Here is a 22,320-nt window from a genome sequence, read left to right on the forward strand (position 1 = left end):
CATCACAGCGTGCTCTTACTTTTACACCCATTCTTCTTAGGACTTTTCATGACTCCCTTTCCGTTATCTCCTTATTCTTCTGGCGGTTACTCAATAGTGCATGGAAGAATTCCCATAGCTTATTTAATTAATCCATCATTAGTTTGGGTTGTCAACAGTCGCTTGCTGGGTAAATTGCTGCAGTGAACAGCCCTGCAGCCATCCATGCCTCTATGCCCGTTTATGAGGCTGGAGTTTTCTAAAATTATCTGATCATAGATCCCCATTTTCAAGAAGTATTTTGCAGTGCTAATGTTTCCTAAAATACATGGTGGGAAGCACTGTATTATTATTTTTTATTGGCAGCATTTATAACTTTGTATTAGTAACATTTAAGAGGACTAATACCAGCCATCTCCCACTCCAGTCCCTAACATACACGCTCCTGCCCAGTGAGTGCGTCTCTTCTGTGGCTCCTCATGCAGAGAAGGTACCAGTGACTAAGAATCAAATGCTGTCACGATAATTGATAAGATACTTGTTTGTGAACCATGGAGGGTTGCACTACTTGTAGAAGGTGCTGACTGCCTGTGAGCACTTACCATATACATCTATGGCTTCTGGTCTCCTCTTTGCAGTGACTTAAAAATGAGCCTCTGTGTACACACACACATATGCTCAGGGTGAATGCTGAACGGGTGATGGTAGAGGCCAGTTCTCCCAAGAGCTTAATTCTGGGGAGACATATTATTTTCACAGAAATGAAAATAACTTAACGCTTCAGGATTTTCTAGCAAAACTGTTGGCTAGGAGACAGTTCCATAAGGAATATTGCTGCTTTCAAATAAGCCTTTACCCATATGTAACTGAATTAAATGCATCTGATAAGACTATTTTATGTTTTAACATCTTGCAACTTAGAAATTTAGTCCGCAGAGCAAGCAGCTTATAGACAGCTAGCAATCCAACAGCACATGTTTGTTGATTATTTACTGCGTATTCCAGACATTGGACATAATCATAAACAAGACAGACAAGGCCCCTGCTCTCGGACAAGGAGCTTCTACTGAGGAAATAGTTGCAAAAAAATAATGTTTAAATCAATAAAAAAAATGTAAATAGTAAAAAGTGCTTTGCAAAGAATTAAAATGAGATGATATGATTGAGAATGGTTAGAAGGCTATTTGGGATTGGATGGTTGGGCAAGGCCTCTCTAGGGGGGGGCATTACAGCCTAGATCTAAGTTACATAATCTTGAAGTTCAGGGGCAAAAGCCTGCCAGTCAGAGGTAATAGGCAGTCTAACCCTCAGGCCAAAATGAGCTTGGCAGTTTCTAAAATGAAAGAAAGGCAGTGAGGCTGGGTTTTAGTGGAAGAAGGAGAGGCAAGGAAGCTAGAGAGGTCAGCAGAGGTCAGGTCATTTTGAGTTATATAAGCCAAGAAAAGGGGTTCAGATTTTTTACTCTGAGAGTTTTGTGCAGGGAGTGATCTGACCTGCTTTATCTTTTAGGAAGATCACTCTAGCTACTGTGTGAGGAGTGGATTGCTGAGGGGCAAGGAGACCAGTTGTGAGGCTATTGCACTAGTCCAGTTGAGAGATGATGATGGCTTGGACTAAGGTAATGGAGGTGAAGGGAAGTCAAGATATTTGGGATGCATTTTGGATGAATATGGACAGCTGTTGGTGATACTTTGACTATGGGGCCAGGGAAGAAGAGAGAAATCAGGGAGAATCCTAGATTTTTGGCCTAACTAACTAAATAGGTAGGTACCATTTACAAAGGTGGGGAAGATAGAGAAGGAGTACATGAGGGAGAAGAAAAGGAGAGTTCTATTTTCACAGGTCAAATTTGTCTATTACTCATTCTCCAAGTATTCATTGAGTATCTATCAACCACTGCTTTGGGTTCTGGGGATATTATAAACAGATAAAATTGGAGTTTATATTAAAAATATAAGCAAATAAGATATGTAGTGCATAGATGATGGCAAGTGCTGGGATAGGATTTATAGTAAATAGTGTAGTTGTTTCTGGGAAGTCTGTGCTTGAGGGAAGTAAGGGAGCCATGCAAGTATCTGCTGAAGAACCAACTAGATTTCCACCTGGAAGTATCACTGAAGAACTGGATTTCAATTAGAGGTCAGAGTTGAAGGTGTGGGTTTGGAGGTCATGTGCAAAGAGATGATATTTCAAAGATGGGACTAGATGACATCCCCATGGAAGAGTTATAGGTAGAGAAGGGAAGGAACTTCTGTAGCAACCCAATATTTGAGGGTTAGGGAGGAAAGAAAACAGCAGGAGAAACTAAGAAGGAACAACCGTTGGATAGGAGGGAAAACAGGTATGCATGATGTCAGAGAAACAAGAAGAACCATTTCAAGGAGAAAACAGTTAACTCTGTTGGGTAGTGCTGAGAGTTCAAATAAAATACAGACAGATGTGATCACTGGATTTGGTGAAGCTTGTGGATGACCTTGACAAGAGCAGTGTCCATGGAGAGACCGGGACAGAAAGCCATGAGATTAGTTGAGGAGAGATCGGTGTAGACGAAAGAGGGGGAATGATAAGGGTGGAGTCCTTGAGAAGGCCGAGGGGTGGATCCAGGGCCGGAGTGGAGGCTTCGGCCTTTGGATCTTTATCCATAGTAGGAAAAGGGGACACTGAGAGTGTGGGCACAGCTGCAGACAGGCTGGTAGAGTCAGTGATGGGAAAAGAAAGGAGTTCCTATCTGATTGCCTCTCCTCTTCTCCAGGAGGTAAGTTCATTAGCTAAGGGTATTGGAGGAGGGGAGGTCGGAGCGAGGTTTGGGAAGGGAGGAGATGGTACGAAATAGCTGTTTAAGTAAATGCCTGACATGTTCGACTTGCCAGTGGTTCTTCTCGGGTAATGATGCAGTGTGATTTTTACCCCTCAGCCAAGAGGTTAGAGTCCTATCAGGAAGCTGTCTCTGAAGATGAGGATTTTGCAGACTCTCCCAGTGGCTCCCTTAGCAACATGGCGAAACCGAGGGCCCCCAGCTGCAGGACGGTTCATTACGGGCCTTCGGGAAATAAAGCCTCGACTCATCTTGCTGGGAGCTGCTCTGCGCTAGGAAGTGGAGAAGGAGCCAGTGAAGTGCCTCATTCCAGACAGGCTGCTTTCAGTAGCCCCATCGTAAGTGTGACTGTGACCTGACTCTTATCCATGCCCAGTGCCAGAACCTCCTCATTATAACAGAGCCAAACACTCTTGTCTTTTCAACCCGAGAAGAGACCACATAACTGCAGTTCAATGTGAGTGCCGCACATATAGTTAGAAGTATAAACAAACAGCATCATGACTTCCTAATCTGGGGGATAACTTTAGTGTTGAGAGACAATATGTCATTTTAAAAAAAGTCATATTTTTGAGCAGGGCCAGTCATGTCTGAGCCTGAAGAAGGCTGCCTTCCATAAGGACTAGAGCGCAGCCTCAGCAAAGCTGACCAGAGGGGTCTCGTACACAGGATGCCTAAGCCTGGGGTACCCTCCAGGGCCTTTTAATTTTCTGTAATCTCCTCCTAAATCTCACAAAACCTGTGTCCTCGTCCCCATTTCTAGTCCTCAGAGAGGCATTTTTTTATTATTTCTCTCTTAGAACTCAACAGGTGTGCACCTGAGTCCCAGAGGGAAGTTTTAGGAACTGTCTAGTCACACCCATCGGCAAACCCATTTTACTGCAGAAACACGTTGAGGACCGTGTGGAAGACGGGCAAGAGGAAAGATACTCGTGGGAGATAATTAGAAATGAGAAGTTTGGCTGCACTTAGAATTACTTCTATAAAATGTCAACTGCCTCTCCGCCTTCCACATTTCATTAACTCCTGTGTTTTACCAAGAGGAGGTGCTCTCTGAAATCGGTAGCTGAATAGGGATGAAGCGGTTTCTGAGAAACTGTTGTTGCATTGAATTTGTTGTATGATTTTCATAGTAGGGACATGATCTGAGTAGCCCCCAGCGGTCTCATTTGTCCTGGGAAGGCCTTGGGGGAAACCTCCTGGCTCTTTTCAGAGTTACAAATAAAAACTGCAGCACTGAGGGTGATCATCTCAGTGCGTCTCATCGAGTTCATTTCTTTGGTGCTAAGGATATCAAACCTGTCACATTGTATCTTTGCCATATGCCAGCCTATTCCAAACATCTGGACATATTTTTTCTCCAACTTCTTTAAAAAAAGTGTGTGTGTGTGGGGGGGGGTGCACAGAGCATCTATATAATGAGCATGACACATGGCTTTAGAGGGTAGTCCATGTGAAAACGGAATGGGAAGGCTGAGCCTTTTAAGGAGATTCATTTAACAACCTTCAGAAATACTTCATTGAGGATGGTCATGTGAGGCACTGAGCTAGATGTTGACGATTCATGACGAGTAAGTCCTTGCTCTCAAGGAGCTAACGGTGTATGTCAGAGGCGGAAATGAGGCCGATGTAAAGGACCAAGGAAGGGAGGGAATGTGTGCACGCAGATCAGTAGCTGAGAAAAGAGTCAGGGAAGTCTTCAGATCAGAGGATAGTTAAGGCAGTTTTTAAAGGAATAAGTATTTCTTTAGATTTGGTCAATAGAGGTGGGTTGTAAGGGAGAGAATAAATTTTAGATGGGAAATGGTATATATAAAAACACAGACTTTAAACTAAGAAGGAATCCTTTATTCCAAGAACAGAATGAGGCTGGGTCAGGAGACCAAGAGGGACGGTGTGGCAGCACCCCCTGGTTGCTAATACCTTGCTACTGCACATGAGTCAGATACGGTTAATTTGACATGGGTGGAAAATGTAAAGTATTAATAGTGGGAAAGGTAAAAAGATAAAAGAGAACAAAATATGTATTTCTGATAGAGCCTTAGAGTACAAAAAAGAGACTGCGTGCATGCTTTCCCTGTTTTTTTTATATAGAATAAGAAGGTCTTCTTTGCCATATGAGCTCATCTCTCACTCTTATGCTGGACAAGTTGATTTTGCCCTTTTATTGTAGACTAAAGATTATTTTGAGGAAGCGATAAATCCTTCGACCTGGAAATTTGCATCTGTAAAAATTTTGTTCTAGGCCAAGGAGGCAGACATGTAAATAAATGTAACCCTGTATTCATGATGCAGTGATACTGGTTAATACAAAGTATAGTCAGGACACAGAGAAGGAAGTGCTCAACTCTGACGGGGTGGGGAGGGGTCGAGAAAGGCTGCAGGAAGGAGGTCAGGTTGAGTTGGGATTGGACTATGAGTGGGGGTTTCCAGAGTAGAAAAGGAAGGAAAGGCACTTGGGCAGAGGGCCTGTGGCGCATGCAAAGGCTCCGAACCACAGGACGGAAGAACGTGGTGTGAAGGAGGAATTGGCCTTTGTGGTTTTCCTTCAGGTCTATTGTATTTAGGAATCTGAGGGAGCCAGAAGAAGGCATTTGTGTCCATGCTTAAGCTGGAGTTATAGAGGTGGGGTGGTGAGTCCCTAAAACTGGAGTGGGGGTGGCAGTGGGAAATGAAATAAAAACCCGGGGTACAGGTGTAACTGGGGTGGGGGGAAGTCGGGCGCAGAGTTAGAGCTGCTTGGTCAACTTTATCTCCTGTATAGAGTATCTTTGCCTATAATTAAACTGTGGACATTTTAGGATTTGCATAAACAATCAAAGTAGATCTCTGTCACTCTTTGTTTAAAACAAACTTAACATTCAGTAGATATTAAGGCCACCCAAAAGCTTCAGCAAACATTCTTAGAGGGCAAAGGGGAGTCTTGTCCAGGGTTTGCTTGTTTGCTTTGGATTTATATAGAGGGAGAAAGAAAGGAGAGAGAGCCCTGGCTGGTTTGGCTCAGCGGTTAGAGCATCAGCCTTCGGTCCCAAGAGACCTGGGTTCAGTTCCCGCTAAGGGCGTGTTCCTCGGTGGCAATTTGTCCCCCAGCCCTGGTTGGTCGTGTGGGTGGCAACCACTCGATGAGTGCCTTTCACGTCGATGTTTCTCTCTCTCTCTCTCTCTCTCCCTCCCACTCTACCTGAACAAAAAAAAGAAAGAAAGAAAGGAGAGAGAGCGAGAGAAGGAAGAAAGGAAGGGAGAGAGGGAGGAAGGGAGGAAGCAAGGGAGGAAGGAAAGAAAATATGAAATCTGCAGCTTGGAAGGGAGGCATCATAGGAACCATGGGGGCAAATCTAATATTTGGAACAGATATTATGTAACATTAGGACAAAGATATGGGACTCCCTCCAGGAGGCCAGATAAGGCTTTGTTTAATTATGAGCTCTCCACATCATGCTCTGTAATTTCTAACTAGGAGTATAAATTTTCTCTTCTTTGAAAAAAGTCTCTCTGAGGCCAAGTGACAGGGGTTTATGTATTTGTTTCCTAAAGAGTAACATCTTTTTTAGCCTGTTTGTCTACCCCCTTTATGAATGTAACGGCAGCAAATGTTTGATAGTGATGGTCAACAATGGACATTTCTTGCTGATTCATGTGCCAGGTACTGAGTTAGGGATCCAAAGATCAATAAGATATGGTCCTTCCTTTAAAGGACCTTGTAAACTCTTTGGAAAGAGAAGTCCATGTGCATGGACTCACTAATGCAAGATGGTGGGGCCTGATTCTCCACGGGATAGGAGTTCAGAGAAGGCAGAAACTGTCCATCACAACAGAAAAGAGCAGAAGTCAGTTTTGTAATACAGGTCTCAGTGAGGAGGGCTTGGGGCTTAGGAAGCATGTCTACAGATGCAGTCATATAAATAAGCACTGCCTGTGAGGACTCTACTTCCCCCCAGTTCAGCAACAAAACATTCTAGTCACTAGGGCTCGACTTATTTTAGAGAGACCAGCAAAAGTGGAAGAATGCTTCATTCTTCACTTTGATGTGGATCTTTCCTTCAATCTTCTTATGGAATCTTCTTTTATGTATTGTTTTATGATATGTAGGATCTTGTGTGGTCCTGAGTTTCTGGATTTTTCTCACATTTATTTATTTATTATTTATTTATTTATTTTATTTATTTATTTTCCCCCCCTGTATGTGATCCATGTCCTCTTCCCCAGAACACCCTGATAGTAGTTTGCTGGGGTCCTTGGACATAGATGAGTACTCCTCATTCTGTGGGACACACAACTCTCACATTATTTTGACAGTACTTTTTATAAACACAGTTTTGCTGACCAGAGCCCAGCTTTGGCCAGCTCCAATATCCCTTTTATTCTCATGGTTACAGTGCAGACTCTCAGTCATACAGTCGTCAAATTCCCCAAATGTCGTATTTGGATTGACTTATGTCAGTGATGTTTGTCATGAAGACAGAAGTCACAAACCTTTCATTAGTCTGAGATTGACTTCAGACTGCAGTAATCTTTATGTTCTGAAGCCAGTTATTAGTCAATGTGGAGATCATTGGTACAGTGAAATCACTAGCTTCTCTGGTCTCTCACTCAATCCAAATGTGTTCCATGGAACAGACGTCTCTAAAATATAAAATCTGAGAAGCCTGCTCATACTGGCCTCTTCTTAGAGATTACCAGTACCCATTAAGCTCTCTGAAAGTGCTGTGATAAAGAAATCTGTTTAACGTAAACATTTCTTCAACTTATCTCAGTATGAAGCTCTTTGTTTATTATGGGCTTTCCCTTTTGTTTATTTGTTTTGTTTTTGCTGAATATGTATTAACATTCTGAGGAGGATGCCTCTGGAAATATTGCTCCAATCCTGAAGTCTGGTAAGCCCCAGTTGTTGTATAATCATAGGCCTGGATAAATATCAAGCCACAGGTTTCCCAAACACCCCTTGGTTGACTAAGCATTGAGTGAGAAGTCTCTTGGACTTAATTCCTCTCTTCTACTGACTTTGAGGAAAGGGCTGTTCTCTGGGTACTGACGGCCTAGCCCAGGCACCAGCTCTGTGTGACTGTGTTTGAGACTCATGAGGAAATGTGGGCAACTCATTGAGGAAGAGCCAGCCCCCAGATTACGAGTGCCTATGCACTCCATCAGACTGCAACAAGATTCAAATTTTGCTAAAGTCAGATACCACAGGACAGCAGATATAGATGAATTTAGAAAGAAACTTAAGAATATTTTGTAACAGGAAACAATGTGGACCTTTAAAACCCATTGTGAGCCTGGCAACCAGCCTGAAAGTGAATGTGTCGTCCGAGAAAGAAAAGGAACATTCGTTATTTGGGTTCCTGTTATGCTGGTCTCATCCCACCCACTGTCCCCTTGACTTTGTACAGTCACCCTGTGAGGTTGGTGTTATTTTGACCATTATTCGGAGGAGGAGGAAAATGAAGTTCAGTGTTTGCAAGCTGCCTGAGGCCACTAGCTAATAAATATGAAGTGGGTTTAGGACCTGAACCCAAACCCGTATGATTTCCAGCCTGTGCTCTCTTCTTGTTAAGCCTATGCTAATGCTCACTGAACTCCTAAGCACTGAATACATGCACCATCTTCAGAGTCTAATATCACACATCTCTATAATACTTTTCCCTCTAAATCACCTCTCTTGGCTTTCATGCGTTCAGTCTGATTTGCCAGCCAGCTGAGTCTAGGACCCCTGTAGAATACAAGGGCATTTTTGTGAAAGCTTGACTTGAAGTCCCTCTTTCGACTCTTCTGACAAATGCCTAAAGCAGTTGGCTGTCTGTTATTGGATTACAAACAGATTTCTACTACAACATTCTTTGTTAAAACTAGTATGCCTAAATAAGTGTGAGGGCACCGTGTTAAACAAAATGGAGACTCTTTTTTTCAATAACGGAACTTATTGGAGTCAATCTGTACAAAGAATCTTTAAGAGAAGGGTGCAGAGTAGAGTTGCCATATATTTTTGGTGATCAGAAATCTCTTGGAGGAGCCCTCAAGAATGTCTCATAGAAAGTTACTAAGAAATGCTGATTTAATCTGGTAGCCTGCTCACAGTACATTTTATTTTGGAGGGTTGGTTTTTAACAATAGGGGTGACTTGAATCATAAAATATTTTATTAAAATTAAATGGTATGAATAATGTCCTCACTTTAAAAAGAGTTGATACTCATTAGTTGCTGTTGGATGAATCTATGCCCAGGGTAGAATTCTAGACACAATAATACATATAGCTCTAGTACTGTGTATTTCAAAATAGGAAAAACTTATTTAGCTATAGTTTGGTGAAAGGCATTGTCCCTGTGTTCAGTTTGGTTGTTAGTCAGGGTAGTCCCCATTAATACTGTACATTCTGATTTTCCTTTTTTTTTTTTTGTCTTTTACTTCCCTGTTCTCACTTTCCATGATACCATGTACATTAAATCTTTTCTAGAAGAATAAAGTTTATTGTCTCGTGCTTCATATATTCTGGTTGGAAAAGCTACTTCTCATTTAGATTTAAAACTCTCTTTTTTAGAGACTTGTTATAATAACACTTTGTCTTATTGGATCTCCAGGAAACAGATGTGGTACCAGACACCAGGCTTTTGGACAAATTTAGTCAGATTACACCTCAGCTCTTCACCCCACTAGCTGAGAATATCCCAGAACCACCACCAGAGACTTTGTACATCATCGACTTCTTTATTGCTTTGGCAATTTGCAACACAGTAGTGGTGTCTGCTCCTAACCAACCACGGCAAAAGGTAAGGTCTCTAATGCGAGCAGAATTCACCTTTCAGAAGAGATCTTTGGATTGAAATGTGCCTGTAATGGTCTTGCTATGTGGAAAATAATTAATTATGGGCATAGCAGCTAATAATACCAGCCTAACATTTATACAGCAGTTAATCTGTGTTCTGCACTTACAATGTTCTAAGTGATTAATTGGTAGTAACATGTTTAATCCTCCCAACAACCCCATTAGTGAGGTACTATTTATTACTCTGCTGTACTTTTCTGTTTTACAGTTGAGGTTGAGGAACTTGCCCAGACACAGGATGGTTTGTGGGAAGGTGGAATTTGAACCCAGGAAGTATGACTCAGTGCTACTACACTATTTTGCCCCTAGGAGGGCAGCTGTTGAAAGCAGTTCTTCTGGAATGTGACCCTGTTCATTTTGCTTTAGTTTTCTTTTTTATTTAATTAATTTATTTTTGTTACAGATGTTTCTCCTTTTTCCCCCATTGACACCCTCGCCCCCCCACCCCCCGCATTGTTGTCTCTGTCCATTGGTTATAAATTCTTTGGTTTATCTCTCCCCTTCCTCCCCTGCCCCCTCGCTCCCTCCTCTGAGGTTTGTCATTCTGAACCTTACTTCTATGTCTCTGGGTCTATTTGTTCACCTTATTCTGTTCATTGTATCTCACAAATTAGTAAGATCATGTGATATTTTTCTTTCTCTGTCTGGCTTATTTTGCTTAGCATAATACTCTCCAGGTCCCTCCATGTTGTCTCAAAGGACTTCATTTTCTTACCAAACTGAAGCTTACTTTGAGACTTCTGAGACCTCTAACATAGTATGCACTACATCAAGCAAGCTACAAAGTATTGGATTTATTATCATGTTTAATGAGAATGTACCTTTTTCATGTACCAGTTGAGTTAGTTTTAAATCAATCCGTCTAAAATCCAATGCATCTATAATACATCAAGGTTTGGAAATTCCCACAAAAACTGGATTTCTAAAGTCTATTTGTAGCTTAGAATTCATTTTTAATTAAAAATTAAAAGCCTGTTTTGGAGACTGGTGATTCACCACTCGTTGCGCTGGCTCGCTTGTGTATCACTATCTCCCCTTTTGCACACATCCACTTAAAATTCAATTTGCAGCATAACCCAATTAAATTTTCATTTTCTATCAGAGCGTTTTCTTTTGGCAACTTCAGAGGTGGTCAACTTTAACATAAAAATAATTTACTTCCAATTAAAACTTCATTTGATCAGAAACTATTTTTGTAAGATTTGAACTAGAAAGTTGCCCTTTGAAAAGTGATTATGTAATTAGAGAGTAAATTGCTGAATGTTCTGTTTTCTCCCAATTATAATACTTTATATACATCTATTTCCAAAGTAGACATTTTTTGGTGTCTGCTTACGAAATATTGGTGCCTTATCCCCAAAGAATATAATATTCTATGGCAGAAAATAAAATCTCTATAGGTATATAGGGAACCTAAGTTTCATGGTATTTCAAGGTAATGATAGAAAGGCGGTGAAAAGAAGCTAATCAGAATTCTTGTGGAATACAGAAACCTCATGTGTGATTGAGCTTCACTTTGAAAACTGATGTCATGAGTCCCCCAAACTAGCACAAAATTAATCTTTAGAAGAAAACTTTTTAAGTCCTTGGGCATTTCTGAATGAGAACATTTTAGGATCCAATTAATTGCTCTTCATAATCTAACATGCTATTATTGAATACTTAATTTGCTTATAGTTTTTAAATTGTTATTGCTAGGATACATACAATAAAGATTATGGATTTTTCTATATTTTAAATGAGCTCATTAGGAAAAATTGCTAATAAGTGCAAGCACTGCTAGCAATATGAACATTTTATGTCTTGCTGTCGGTGGTCACATTCCTTCCTAAATGGTTGTGGAAATTCATAATGCCATCAACATTAGCATATCTTTTGTATTACGGCTATTTTTAATTTTGTTAATGTTTTCTGTGGCAGTCCTAAGCATGAAGCATGCTGCTGCCTATTTAAGGGGATGGTAACTCTTTGTATCTCATTTTTTCCCCCATTTGACTTCATAGTTGTCTTAAAATGCTTTAGGCTGTATTGTTGAGACCTTCCCAAATTCTTTCCTAGATCCGACTCTCTTCACTGAGTGGAATGCCCATTAAGTCTTTGGAAGAGATTAAAAACCTTTTCCAGAGATTGTCCGTCCGAAGATCAAGTTCACCATCTCTCGCCAGTGGGAAAGAGCCATCTTCTGGGGTCCCAAGCGCCTTTGTGAGCAGACTCTCTCTCTTCAGTCGGATGAAGCCGGCTTCACCTGTGGAGGAAGAGGAGCCCCAGGCAGGCGAGAGCCCTCAGGGTTCCGGTAGCTCCGCCTGTCCTAGGGACACAGAGAAGCAAAACGGTGATGCGGGCATCGCCAGCGGCAAGGTGGACCCCCTCCCTGGGCGGCCCTCGACTTCTGGGCTGTGTTACGAGGCTGAGAGCCCGGATGAGGCGGCCTTGGTGTACGCCGCCCGGGCTTACCAATGCACTCTGCAGTCCCGGACCCCGGAGCAGGTCGTGGTGGACTTTGCTGCTCTGGGACCATTAACATTTCAACTCCTGCACATCCTGCCCTTCGACTCAGTAAGAAAACGAATGTCCGTTGTGGTCCGGCACCCGCTTTCCAACCAAGTTGTGGTGTATACAAAGGGTGCCGATTCTGTAATCATGGAATTGCTCTCCGTGGCTTCCCCAGGTGGGTTCGTCTGGAACCAAGAGGGTAGTGATACGAGGGGCTCAGAGAGAAGACCGCTCTCAGTGGTTTTATGAAGGCAGACCAGCAGCTGTGCGGGGATCAGTCACCTCTGGTGAAGCAGGGAACGCTCACCACGATTGGGAGAGAGCATCTAAGTTTCAGGACTACCCAGACATGGGTTCAAGTGTGGCCTCTGTCATCAGCTGTCTTGATAAAGTTACCTGACTTCTGTGCCTGAGACTTCAATATATGGGGATTCTAGTACCTTCTTTGTAGGTTCCTCAGAGGTGAAACATCATACGTACACAATTATGTAAAGCCCTTGCCCAGTGCCGAGCAAACTGTACGTGCTTGGTGAGCGACAGATGGCATTGCTACAGAAACCATTACTGTTGTTACTGATGGTGTGGAACAGTGTGGTATAGTGCTTGGTATTTCCTTCTCCCCAGAAAGAATGGGAGCAAAGGAGAGATTCATTCTGAGGGCCCCTTTTATAAGTGTACATTTGAGATTCAAAACTACAAAGGCCTTTGGTTTGTTGGTTTTTAGAATATGACTGTACTTGGGCAGACTGGGGGGAACACTTGTTTTGTTAATTATTTCAGATGGAGCAAGTCTGGAGAAACAGCAGATGCTAATAAGGGAGAAAACCCAGAAGCACTTGGACGACTACGCCAAGCGCGGCCTGCGCACGTTATGCATAGCGAAGAAGGTGAGGCTGCCAAGCGCGGCCCTGGCCCTCGAGGTGGTTTGACTCAGGCAGTGGTTCTCAGCCTTCCTAATGCCGCGGCCCTTTGATACAGTTCCTCATGTTGCGGTGACCCCCAACCATAAAATGATTTTTGTTGCTAATTCCTAACTGTAATTTTGCTACTGTTGTAAATCGCCATCGGAAATATGTGTTTTCTAATGGTCTTAGGTGACCCCTGTGAAAGGGTCATTCCACCCCCAAAGGGGTTGCGACCCACAGACTGAGAACTTCTGATTTAAGGGAACCTGAAAGCCCTGGCCGGGTGGCTCAGTGGGTTGGAGTGTCATCCTGTGCACCAGAGGCTCTGGTTTGATTCCCCGTCAGGGTGCCCAGCTGGGTTGCGGGTTTGATCCCAGTTGTGTGCATATGGGAGGCAACCAACTGATGTTTCTCTCTCACACTCCTCTCTCCCTTCTTTCCCCTTTCTGTCTCCTCACTCTCTTTCCCCTCTCCCTCTCCACCCCTCCTTCCCTCCCTCTCTCTCTAAAAATGAATAAAAACATATCCTCAGGTGAGGATAAAAAAAGAGAGATAAAGAGAAGCTGACATCCACTGGGCTGTATTTTTGGGGGTTGATCACTTCACTGGAAAGGCCGAGGGCTCGTTTGCTCTTGAGCTCTCCATTCTTAAGCTGGTGTGAGTGGACGGATGGACAGTGCCCCGCCCCCTCCGCTGCAGCTGCTCCGTAAGAGCTTAAATGTAGATTTCTCCCTCTGTGGAAACCTGAAGACAAAAAAAAAGGTGTCATTTGTTCCTTCTCAAGGAATTCCACTTAGTTTTTATTTGGAACATAACTTTCTTGCTTCCCCAACGTGGCCTGCTCTCTGTTTTCACCTTTATAAATAACTAACCCATAGTCCAACCATCAGAAGACATTGGAGGTGCCACTGACTTTAAACTACCTCCATCTGAACACCCCTGAGACCAGTTTCTCAGCTGCACCATTAGAATCACCCAAACTTCACTAAGTGGAGGCATCTCCCAGCTGCATATTCTGGTTTAATGAAATCGATTAACCCCGTTTCCTCATGTATGGTGCCTAGAATTTCCTGGAGATCCTGAGCTCTTGGGTCTTCATCGTCAGTGTTACGCCAGGCTAATCACAGAACTCGGGAGGCTTGTGACGAGGGCCTTGAGGGTGGGGACCTGGCAGAGTGTGCTCAGGGGGAGGAATACCTCAAATAAGTTGATGGCTCCATGTCTCTGCGGGAGTCAGCCCTGCAAGCTCATGGGCCGGCCTCACAGCGCCTTCTTCCCCCGACAGGTCCTGAGTGACACCGAATATGAAGAGTGGCTGAGGAGTCATTTTTTAGCTGAAACGAGCATCGACAACAGGGAAGAATTACTGCTTGAATCTGCCACGAGGTTGGAGAACCAGCTAACTTTACTTGGTAGGTAGACCATGTTGCATTCTCTGAAAGCAGAATTTTGAAAAACACTTGACGTTTCTAAGTTATTTACCAGTGCCCTTTTTTTCCCACTTTGACGTAATAGATATATGAGTCTGTCCACCCTGTACAGTCTCATTTCTATCCAGCTGCCAATCCTTTCCATTCTCTTCTCCACTGCAGTGAACTAGACTTCATTTGTGTTCAAATCAGGGTGGTCTTTCTCAAGAAGGTCATTTAAAAACCCAACACTGAACATAGAGTACAATGTCAAATAAATGAACTGGTTCAGGAAAAGAAAGCTGAAGTGTCTCGCCAGGCATCAGATAAGTTACTTAATGTGTGTTGTCTGTTTGAATCTGCACAACAAATCTTCATTTTATTCACAAGAAACGGGGCAGAGAGCACTTCAGTGACTTGTCCAAAGTCAGCTGCTGGTAACTCACAAAGCCCAGAAGAAACTCTGGTCTACCTCGTTCCAGGGCCCATGTTCTTTATTCTGCACCTGCAACTGGACTAAGGGCATTTATTCCCCTGCCTTCTCTTCCTGATTTCAACTAACAACTGACACCTCGTGTGTCAGATTGAGCTGCGTCCTGGAATCTTCTGGAGCACTTTTTAAAATACTGCTTCTGATTCCCAAGAATTCTGATTCAATTGTGCTATGTGGCCTGGACATTTGAATTTTTAAAAGCTCCCCAACTCATTCTAAGAGGCAGATAAGGTTGGGAACCACCACCTTAGAGTCTGGAGATCTAGTTTCAGTATAAGCACTAACACACTTAGAGAACAACCTCTGAACCCCCATTCCTCTGGTTCGGAGAAAAACAGTGATCTCACCTAGCATCTGGCCAGCAGAATAATGCTGCTCATGGCTAAGTCATTTCTCAGTGACAGGTGAGCACTGTGGGCCTCATCTCCTCATCGGAAATGCCAAACTCTAAATGCTCTCTGGACCGGGTGCCAGAACATAGTACTTGGCAGCAAAACCAGGCCCGAGTTGATAAGAGTGTTTATAAGTCTTTATTATCCTAATCAGTGTGAACATTTGTAGGTTTTGCTGCAGAAATATGAATGTGCTAGATTACAAGATATTACAAAACACGATGTATGCTAAACTTTTGAATTCCAAAACTTATCTGGTCCCACTTCAGAAAAGGGAACTATGGACTTACACAGTGAAAGAGACTGAAAATAAATATTATGTCTTAATGACAAGAGCGTTCTTTAAAATTCTGCTCTCACCCTTGGGAGTGCCATAGAATGATAAAGTTGTAGAGCAAGGTTACGTAAGTAACTAAAGCAGTTGCTCCTCAATTTACAGAGAAGAAAGCTAGCCGAAAGGAGAACAAGTAAGTTTGACAAACTCATTGATTCCTACAGCTTCCTTCCAAAAATGTTACTTTGTATCTGATTTGGGTCTGGGTCTTCACACTTCCTTTGGGTCCCGGGAAGGTCTGGAGCAAGACTGGGCTGGCTAACAGGGTTCAGCTATAGCCCAGGTGCGCTTGAGCTGGCTTTAGCTCCTCACAAGCCCTGTTGCACTTTGGTGGATTTTTAGGTGCTACTGGCATTGAAGACCGTCTGCAGGAGGGGGTCCCTGAGTCTATAGAAGCCCTTCACAAGGCCGGCATCAAGATCTGGATGCTGACGGGGGACAAGCAGGAGACGGCTGTGAACATCGCTTACGCGTGCAAACTGCTGGAGCCGGACGACAAGCTCTTTATCCTCAACACCCAGAGTAAAGTATGTGTCGTGACACGAAACCAGTCCTTTTCGTTTTTTCAAAGCCAGTGGAGCATTTGTGGTGTATGAATGTAGAGAGAAAGAAAAACCGATAACCATTAGCTCCTTAACAGTTATCTGTTCTACCCAGCAGCCTGGCTCGTGCTTGGGGTAGGGTACCATCGTTTTTCTAAGGGCTTTGTGAAGCAGCAAAATGATTCAGAGGAGTCATTGCTGAATAAAGGTATTAAAGAAAGTTTCTTTTCAATTTTTAACTTTTTCCCCAATTTTTTATTGGTGGGTTACCAGGGATTTGACAAGATTTAGCCCATACTGACCAAATATATCAAGCACTGGGACAGGAATCTACCTCTCTTTCAATTTGAGGGGAGGTGATGATTTCTATTGGAATCAGGTGAATAAATTAATATTTTCTAAAAATAGACTCTCAGGGTAAGCATGCCCTCTAGTGGTAATTCTTATATAGTGCTCCTGAGAATTAAGTTTGAAGAACTCTTTTTTTAAAAAAAAAAAAAATTGTTTTCTTTATTGATATTAGAGAGAGGAAGGGAGATGAAGAGAGAGAGAAACATCAGTGAGAGAGAACATCTATTTGCTGCCTCCTGCATGCTCCACACTGGTGATCAGACCCACAACCTGGGCATGTGCCCTGACTGGGAATTGAACCAACAACCTCTTGGTGCAGCCACACCGGCTGGGCTGAAGAACTTGTTAAGGAAAGGGAAAAGGGACTTGGAAAGATTTTTTTAAGGAAAAGGAACTTAGAGGTTTAGACCCAGCTGTTTTTTCTCAGGCCCCCACCCAATCTGTCACACAAACATTCCAGTCAATAAATAAGTGTTTTATTTATTTTTTTCAGAAGATACCTAGTATACTGTGATAGTCTAAGATTTCTGCATATTGTATAATTCGCTTGGAAAACCTTTCTCAATCCTTCCTCAGTGGTCAGACTTAATCACTGACATCATTCCATGACAGCAGCCTGCCTCTCAAACCCCTGGGGCTTCTCATCTGGATCACGTCGTGGCCTTTGCCTTAGGCTGCCACGCTTGGGTAGCTGTGTTTTTACTATCAGGCTTCAGTCAATGCCCAACTAGACCATATCCTTTGAGGAGAGAACATTTTCCATATTCAACACAGAGTAGGTTCTTTTTGGCAATTGGCAGTGGTCCAGGGACCCTTAACCACAGCCACCAGCCAGCTCTCAGTACCAGCCAGGGGCTGAGCACAAGAAAATGCTTAGTCATTTTAACCACTGAATTGGATGTGCCCTAAGGCTGCTAAGACACAGGTTCGAATACCTAGCCTGCCAGTGACCAAGTATGTGACCTTGGGGAGTTACCCTCCTGAGCCTTTTTCCGTACCTGTAATGTGAGAGTAAAGCCTATTTCATAAGGTTGATGTAGACATTAAGTGAGAAAACTTAAATTGTTTAATGTTTTGCCTGGTAGATTTAAGGGGTTCGATGAACACTAAAGAGGAAAAGTCATCAAATCTTGGTGTTTGATTTTGACTTTGACATTTTTGTGAACAGTAGGATTTTTAGGATTTTGAAATTTATTTGTAAAGATACAATTTATGATAAAAGCATGTAACACTACCAATCCAAGAAGTCTTCACAATGTATCAACTGTGGACTGTTCTAAGTGCAAAAGATGATTTTTTAAAAGTTTTTTTGCAATCAATAGCTATTCTACCCGTGTGAATTTCACACGGGTAGAATAACTAAACCAAACACAGTGAACTCAGTTTGGTTTTATGATGACTCAAGTCCATGCATATACAATTCCAGGCACATAGTAGGTTCTAATGATTTGCTTAAGCACCTAGAGCTGATTACTTGTCAAGCATGCTTTCTGTATTATATTACATAGTACATAATCTGTGCTTATCTACCTATATATTTATATACAGTTGATTATCATTATTCATTGAGTTAAATTATATGAAGTTGTCACGAACACTGAATTAGCAAATAGTGATCCATTACCCCTAGGAGAAATACAGGATTAGGTTCCCGTGAGCCTCTGGTCAGAACTTTTTGTCAATCAGGCAATACATAACCTTGTTGCATGTGTGTTTCTGTTTAAAGATGCCTTATTACGCACCCACCTCACACACACACACACACACACAGATTTGACTCATTAACACTGAGCAGCTCTGTAACTTATCCCTGAATAGACCTTACCCAACACACGTATTTTCTCATGAGGCACGTATGTCATACATAGCCTTCTCGTGCATAGGAACAGTAGCCTTCAGCGCTATACTTGGGGACCATTTTAAACATGAAATCAGCAAGAGAAAACGCAAAAATGTGTCACCAAACAGATATTGAAAAGGATGCTTGTGGACAGTCTGGGAGCTGACATAAGAAGGCACAGCGTCCGTATTCAGCTTCACTGGAAAGGTGCACGACTCATGATTCCCTTTCCATCACTCTGTCCATATCCACAAATGGCTGAGAAAGCACCTTGAGCATTGATTGTGGGATTTCAGATACATTTCAGCAAGTAGGTGAAATCACAAGTCCCACAAATACTGAAAATCAACTACGTGTATGTGTGTGTGTGTGTGTGTGTAGATACACACTTCTGGAATGAAAGTACAGTTGATTTATAAAACTAAACACATACATATGCAAATAAGAGGATAAGACCATCTCTACAGTCAATCTAGAAACAGAAAACTTACACCCGTATTTTGGAGGACACCCACTCAGACTGCATTCTGTACACTGGGCATATCAAGGCTGTGAGTACTATTGGGATTAGATTTGTTCCAAAGGTAAAGGATGCCAGGGATCTCCATTATGCAGTTATTAAGCCTTTGTTGTGTCATGCCTACATATCTACTTCCTTCCTGCCCATCTTATTTTGTTGTGGGTTGAGAATGCTTGATAAAACAGAATTTGAAATAAGTAAATGGCCTCTGAGTGAGGGTTCTTTCGAATAAACTACTTCAGGCTCAGCGCATGAACAAATGTACTGTGCGGATTTCGCTTGGCTCTGTTCTTAGTGGTCCTTTGACACACTTTCTGAATAAGTTGATGTTAGTCTTCTCGGGTAGAATTTATTCAGTGAATATTGATTGAGTGCCTGATGTAACCCTCTTAGGCACTATGAAGGCGTCAGAATTACATGAAAAGAACTTCTAACTCGTGCGGGGAGGCGAGTGTGATGCGCGCCACCGAGGACATCCCAGCCAGCATGTCCGCTCCCTGAGGGCCGGGCTTTGTGTGTTCGTTGGCAACTCCCCAACACCTAGAATGTTTTCTAACGTATAGCAGTTCCTCTATAACTACTTAGTGAATGAATGGTTGAGTGAATGAATACATTAAATCAAGAAGAATATAAAAACAATAATTGCTGATTTAAATTCTGCTCTGTGGCGTGCCTTGCACTAAGAGCTTTGCATGCATCATTTCACTTATTCCTCACAGCGATGTTATGATGTAGACGACATTTACACTTTTTAGATCAGAACCTTGAGGTTACAGGATTTGCCTAAAGTCAAGCAGCTAGTAACTGGAAGAATAAGACCAAAGGGCTCTTGAGATTCACTGTTTGAGAAGGTAAATTGCACAGATGAAGAAATTCTACAGCTATTTCCTAGCTGTGGAACGGGGCATGAGATGTCCCCACCCTTTCAACTGCCCTCCACATACATGCAGAATAGCTGTCAGGGCTTCGAAAGTAACCACTAATTCCCTACATGGGGTTGCCTTGATGTAGTCCTGGCTGGTTTGGCTCAGCAGTTAGTGTCAGCCCGTGGACTGAAGGATTGCAGGTTCAATCCCCTGCCCAGTCGGTGTCATGCGGGAGGCAGCCAATGTCTCTCATATTGATGTTTCTCTCTCTCTTTCTCTCCGTCTCTTTCACTCTGTCTAAAAATCAATGGAAAAATATCCTTAGGTGAGGATTAAAAAAAAAAAGAACAATGACAAATTTAGCTGGATGTGATCACCACGGATCCCCAAGGCTAACTGTCTCTGCCTCTTATTTCAAGGACGCCTGTGAGTTGCTGATGGACAAAATTTTGAAAGAACTGCAGAAGAAGAACCTAGCCTCTCCGGAGCAAGCATCATTAAGTGGGGATTTACACCAGCCTTCTGCCCCCCACGACTCAGGGCTGCGGGCTGGGCTCGTTGTCACTGGGAGGACCCTGGAGTTCGCCCTGCAGGAGAGTGTGCAGAGGCAGTTCCTGGAGCTGACTGCTTGCTGTCAAGCTGTGGTCTGCTGCCGCGCCACCCCCCTGCAGAAAAGCGAGGTGGTGAAATTGGTGCGCAACCATCTCCGGGTGATGACCCTGGCCATTGGTGAGTGGGGGTGGAGCCCCTGGTGCTTCTCATTTTCATGCCATACCAGAGGCCGATCCTTCTGTCTGTTCCTCCTTCTGGATATCTGCTTTCCCTCTGGCTGGCCGTGCTTTCCCTCCCTTAGAGATTAGCAAGGTAAGGACTCGGCCATCTCTTTTAGTCTGTTTTCACCTGCATTGTTTTCAGTCTCAGGTAGCTTCTCCCCTGAAGATGTTAATAATGCCACTGAAAGTTCCTGGGTTTGCATCCCATCCTATTAACACCCTGAGTGAAAAGGTAGCACTTCTTTTTGAGTTTCTGGAGTAAAGTATCAGGATTAGGGTGGAATTTTGTTCAACTATCTTATTGAATGAACATATCAATAAATGGATTAGCCAAGCTACTAGATTCAGGTATTCCTGGACTGTCAGTTATATCAATTAAGTTGAGACATGCACCCATATGTGAACCAATCTGTAAAGCCCAGTTAGCAGATGATGCTGATTGTCCAAGCTTAGGTCAGTCATACCACCTACATTGGGGGAGGAGGGGTTGGGTTTGTCTTAACAAATCTCATGGACTGAGAGTCCCTAAGGAAAATCAGGATACTGTTTGCCAGAAAACAAGTGAATGGTTGATGGGCAGTTGGGAATGACAAGTGTTTATTACCAAGAGGAAGATAATAGCTCCTGTTAAGAAGCTTCTAGTGTGTTGGGGAGAGCAAGAGATCTATAGCGAGCATAATGCTATGGGATGGGTATGACGGAGATGCACAGGGTGGTGGTGGAGCCTGGCACGGGGCATCTGATCTAAAGGGAATGTGAGGTAGATCCCCCAGAGGAGCTGGCCTCCGTGCTGAGAGCAAGGACATTTGAAACCCAGTGAGGTCCAGGTGGGTTGACGAGGACAGTGTTATAAGAATAGAGAAGCGGTCTGGCCGGTGTGGCTCAGTGGTTGAGCATCGATCCATGCACCAAGAGGTCACCAGTTCAATTCCCAGTCAGGACACATGCCCAGGTTGTGGGCCCAATCCCCAGCAGGGGGCATGCAGCAGGCAGCCAACCAATGTTCTCTCTCATCGATGTTTCTCTTTCTCTCCTTCTCCTTTCCTCTCTCTCTAAAATCGATAAAGAAAAAAATTTTTTTTTAAATAATAGAGAAACAGCATGTGCAGTGGCTGGAAGAAGCAGGTTATATCTGGAAAATTAAAAGTTGAGTGGGTGGCATGGCAAAAGGAGGGATCAACCCAGAAAGGTGCCATAGCATGAAGGGTTTTAAGGCAGTATTGAACGTGAGAGTCATCCTGATGGTAGTAGGATGCCACATTTAATTTATACCTAACTGGCTCCAGCGAACTTGGAGACATGGGATAAACTTTGAAGGGTGTGTGTGTTTCCTTGAGGGGTCCGTATTGATTTGCAAAGTTTGCATCATTTCTTTACTCCTCGTATGTTTCTCACCTTTTCTTCTGTCCCGTAAAGGTGATGGTGCCAATGACGTTAGCATGATACAGGTGGCAGACATTGGGATAGGAATTTCAGGTCAAGAAGGCATGCAGGTGAGTGGATGTTGTGCATCCAAATTCCGTGAGCTTGACCTTCCCACCCAAGGCAACACTTTCCGTGGTAAAATCTCTTGTAGAGTGAGGCTGGCTGGTTAGCTCAGGAGTGGGAGACAGGAAGTCTATCCATTTATTTGTTGATTATTTACTGGGTAAATATTATGGTATTTTCTGGGGGAATTTTAGCTCTGTGGTTTACTTGTTCAGTTTAAAAAGTATAGCTAATTTAGATATATTTAGATTATATATATATATGTGTATATTTATATATGTTTATATATATATTTAAAT

General features: G+C 42.9%; 1 protein-coding gene across 2 annotated transcripts in view; it reads left to right on the top strand.

Moving 5' to 3' along the window:
• ATP10D (ATPase phospholipid transporting 10D (putative)) overlaps positions 1 to 22,320 on the top strand; it is a 99,698-nt gene that overhangs the window by 58,143 nt on the left and 19,235 nt on the right. For both annotated transcript variants that reach the window (XM_036268420.1, XM_036268428.1), the window contains exons 10-17: positions 2,894 to 3,132; positions 9,371 to 9,559; positions 11,674 to 12,283; positions 12,889 to 12,995; positions 14,299 to 14,425; positions 15,984 to 16,168; positions 20,180 to 20,489; positions 21,950 to 22,026. In XM_036268420.1, the coding sequence (XP_036124313.1) occupies positions 2,894 to 3,132; positions 9,371 to 9,559; positions 11,674 to 12,283; positions 12,889 to 12,995; positions 14,299 to 14,425; positions 15,984 to 16,168; positions 20,180 to 20,489; positions 21,950 to 22,026 (1,844 nt within the window). The remainder of the gene's footprint in view (positions 1 to 2,893; positions 3,133 to 9,370; positions 9,560 to 11,673; positions 12,284 to 12,888; positions 12,996 to 14,298; positions 14,426 to 15,983; positions 16,169 to 20,179; positions 20,490 to 21,949; positions 22,027 to 22,320) is intronic.

Source organism: Molossus molossus, unplaced genomic scaffold, assembly GCF_014108415.1.
Source record: "Molossus molossus isolate mMolMol1 unplaced genomic scaffold, mMolMol1.p scaffold_m16_p_1, whole genome shotgun sequence".
Classification (NCBI taxonomy): domain Eukaryota; kingdom Metazoa; phylum Chordata; class Mammalia; order Chiroptera; family Molossidae; genus Molossus; species Molossus molossus.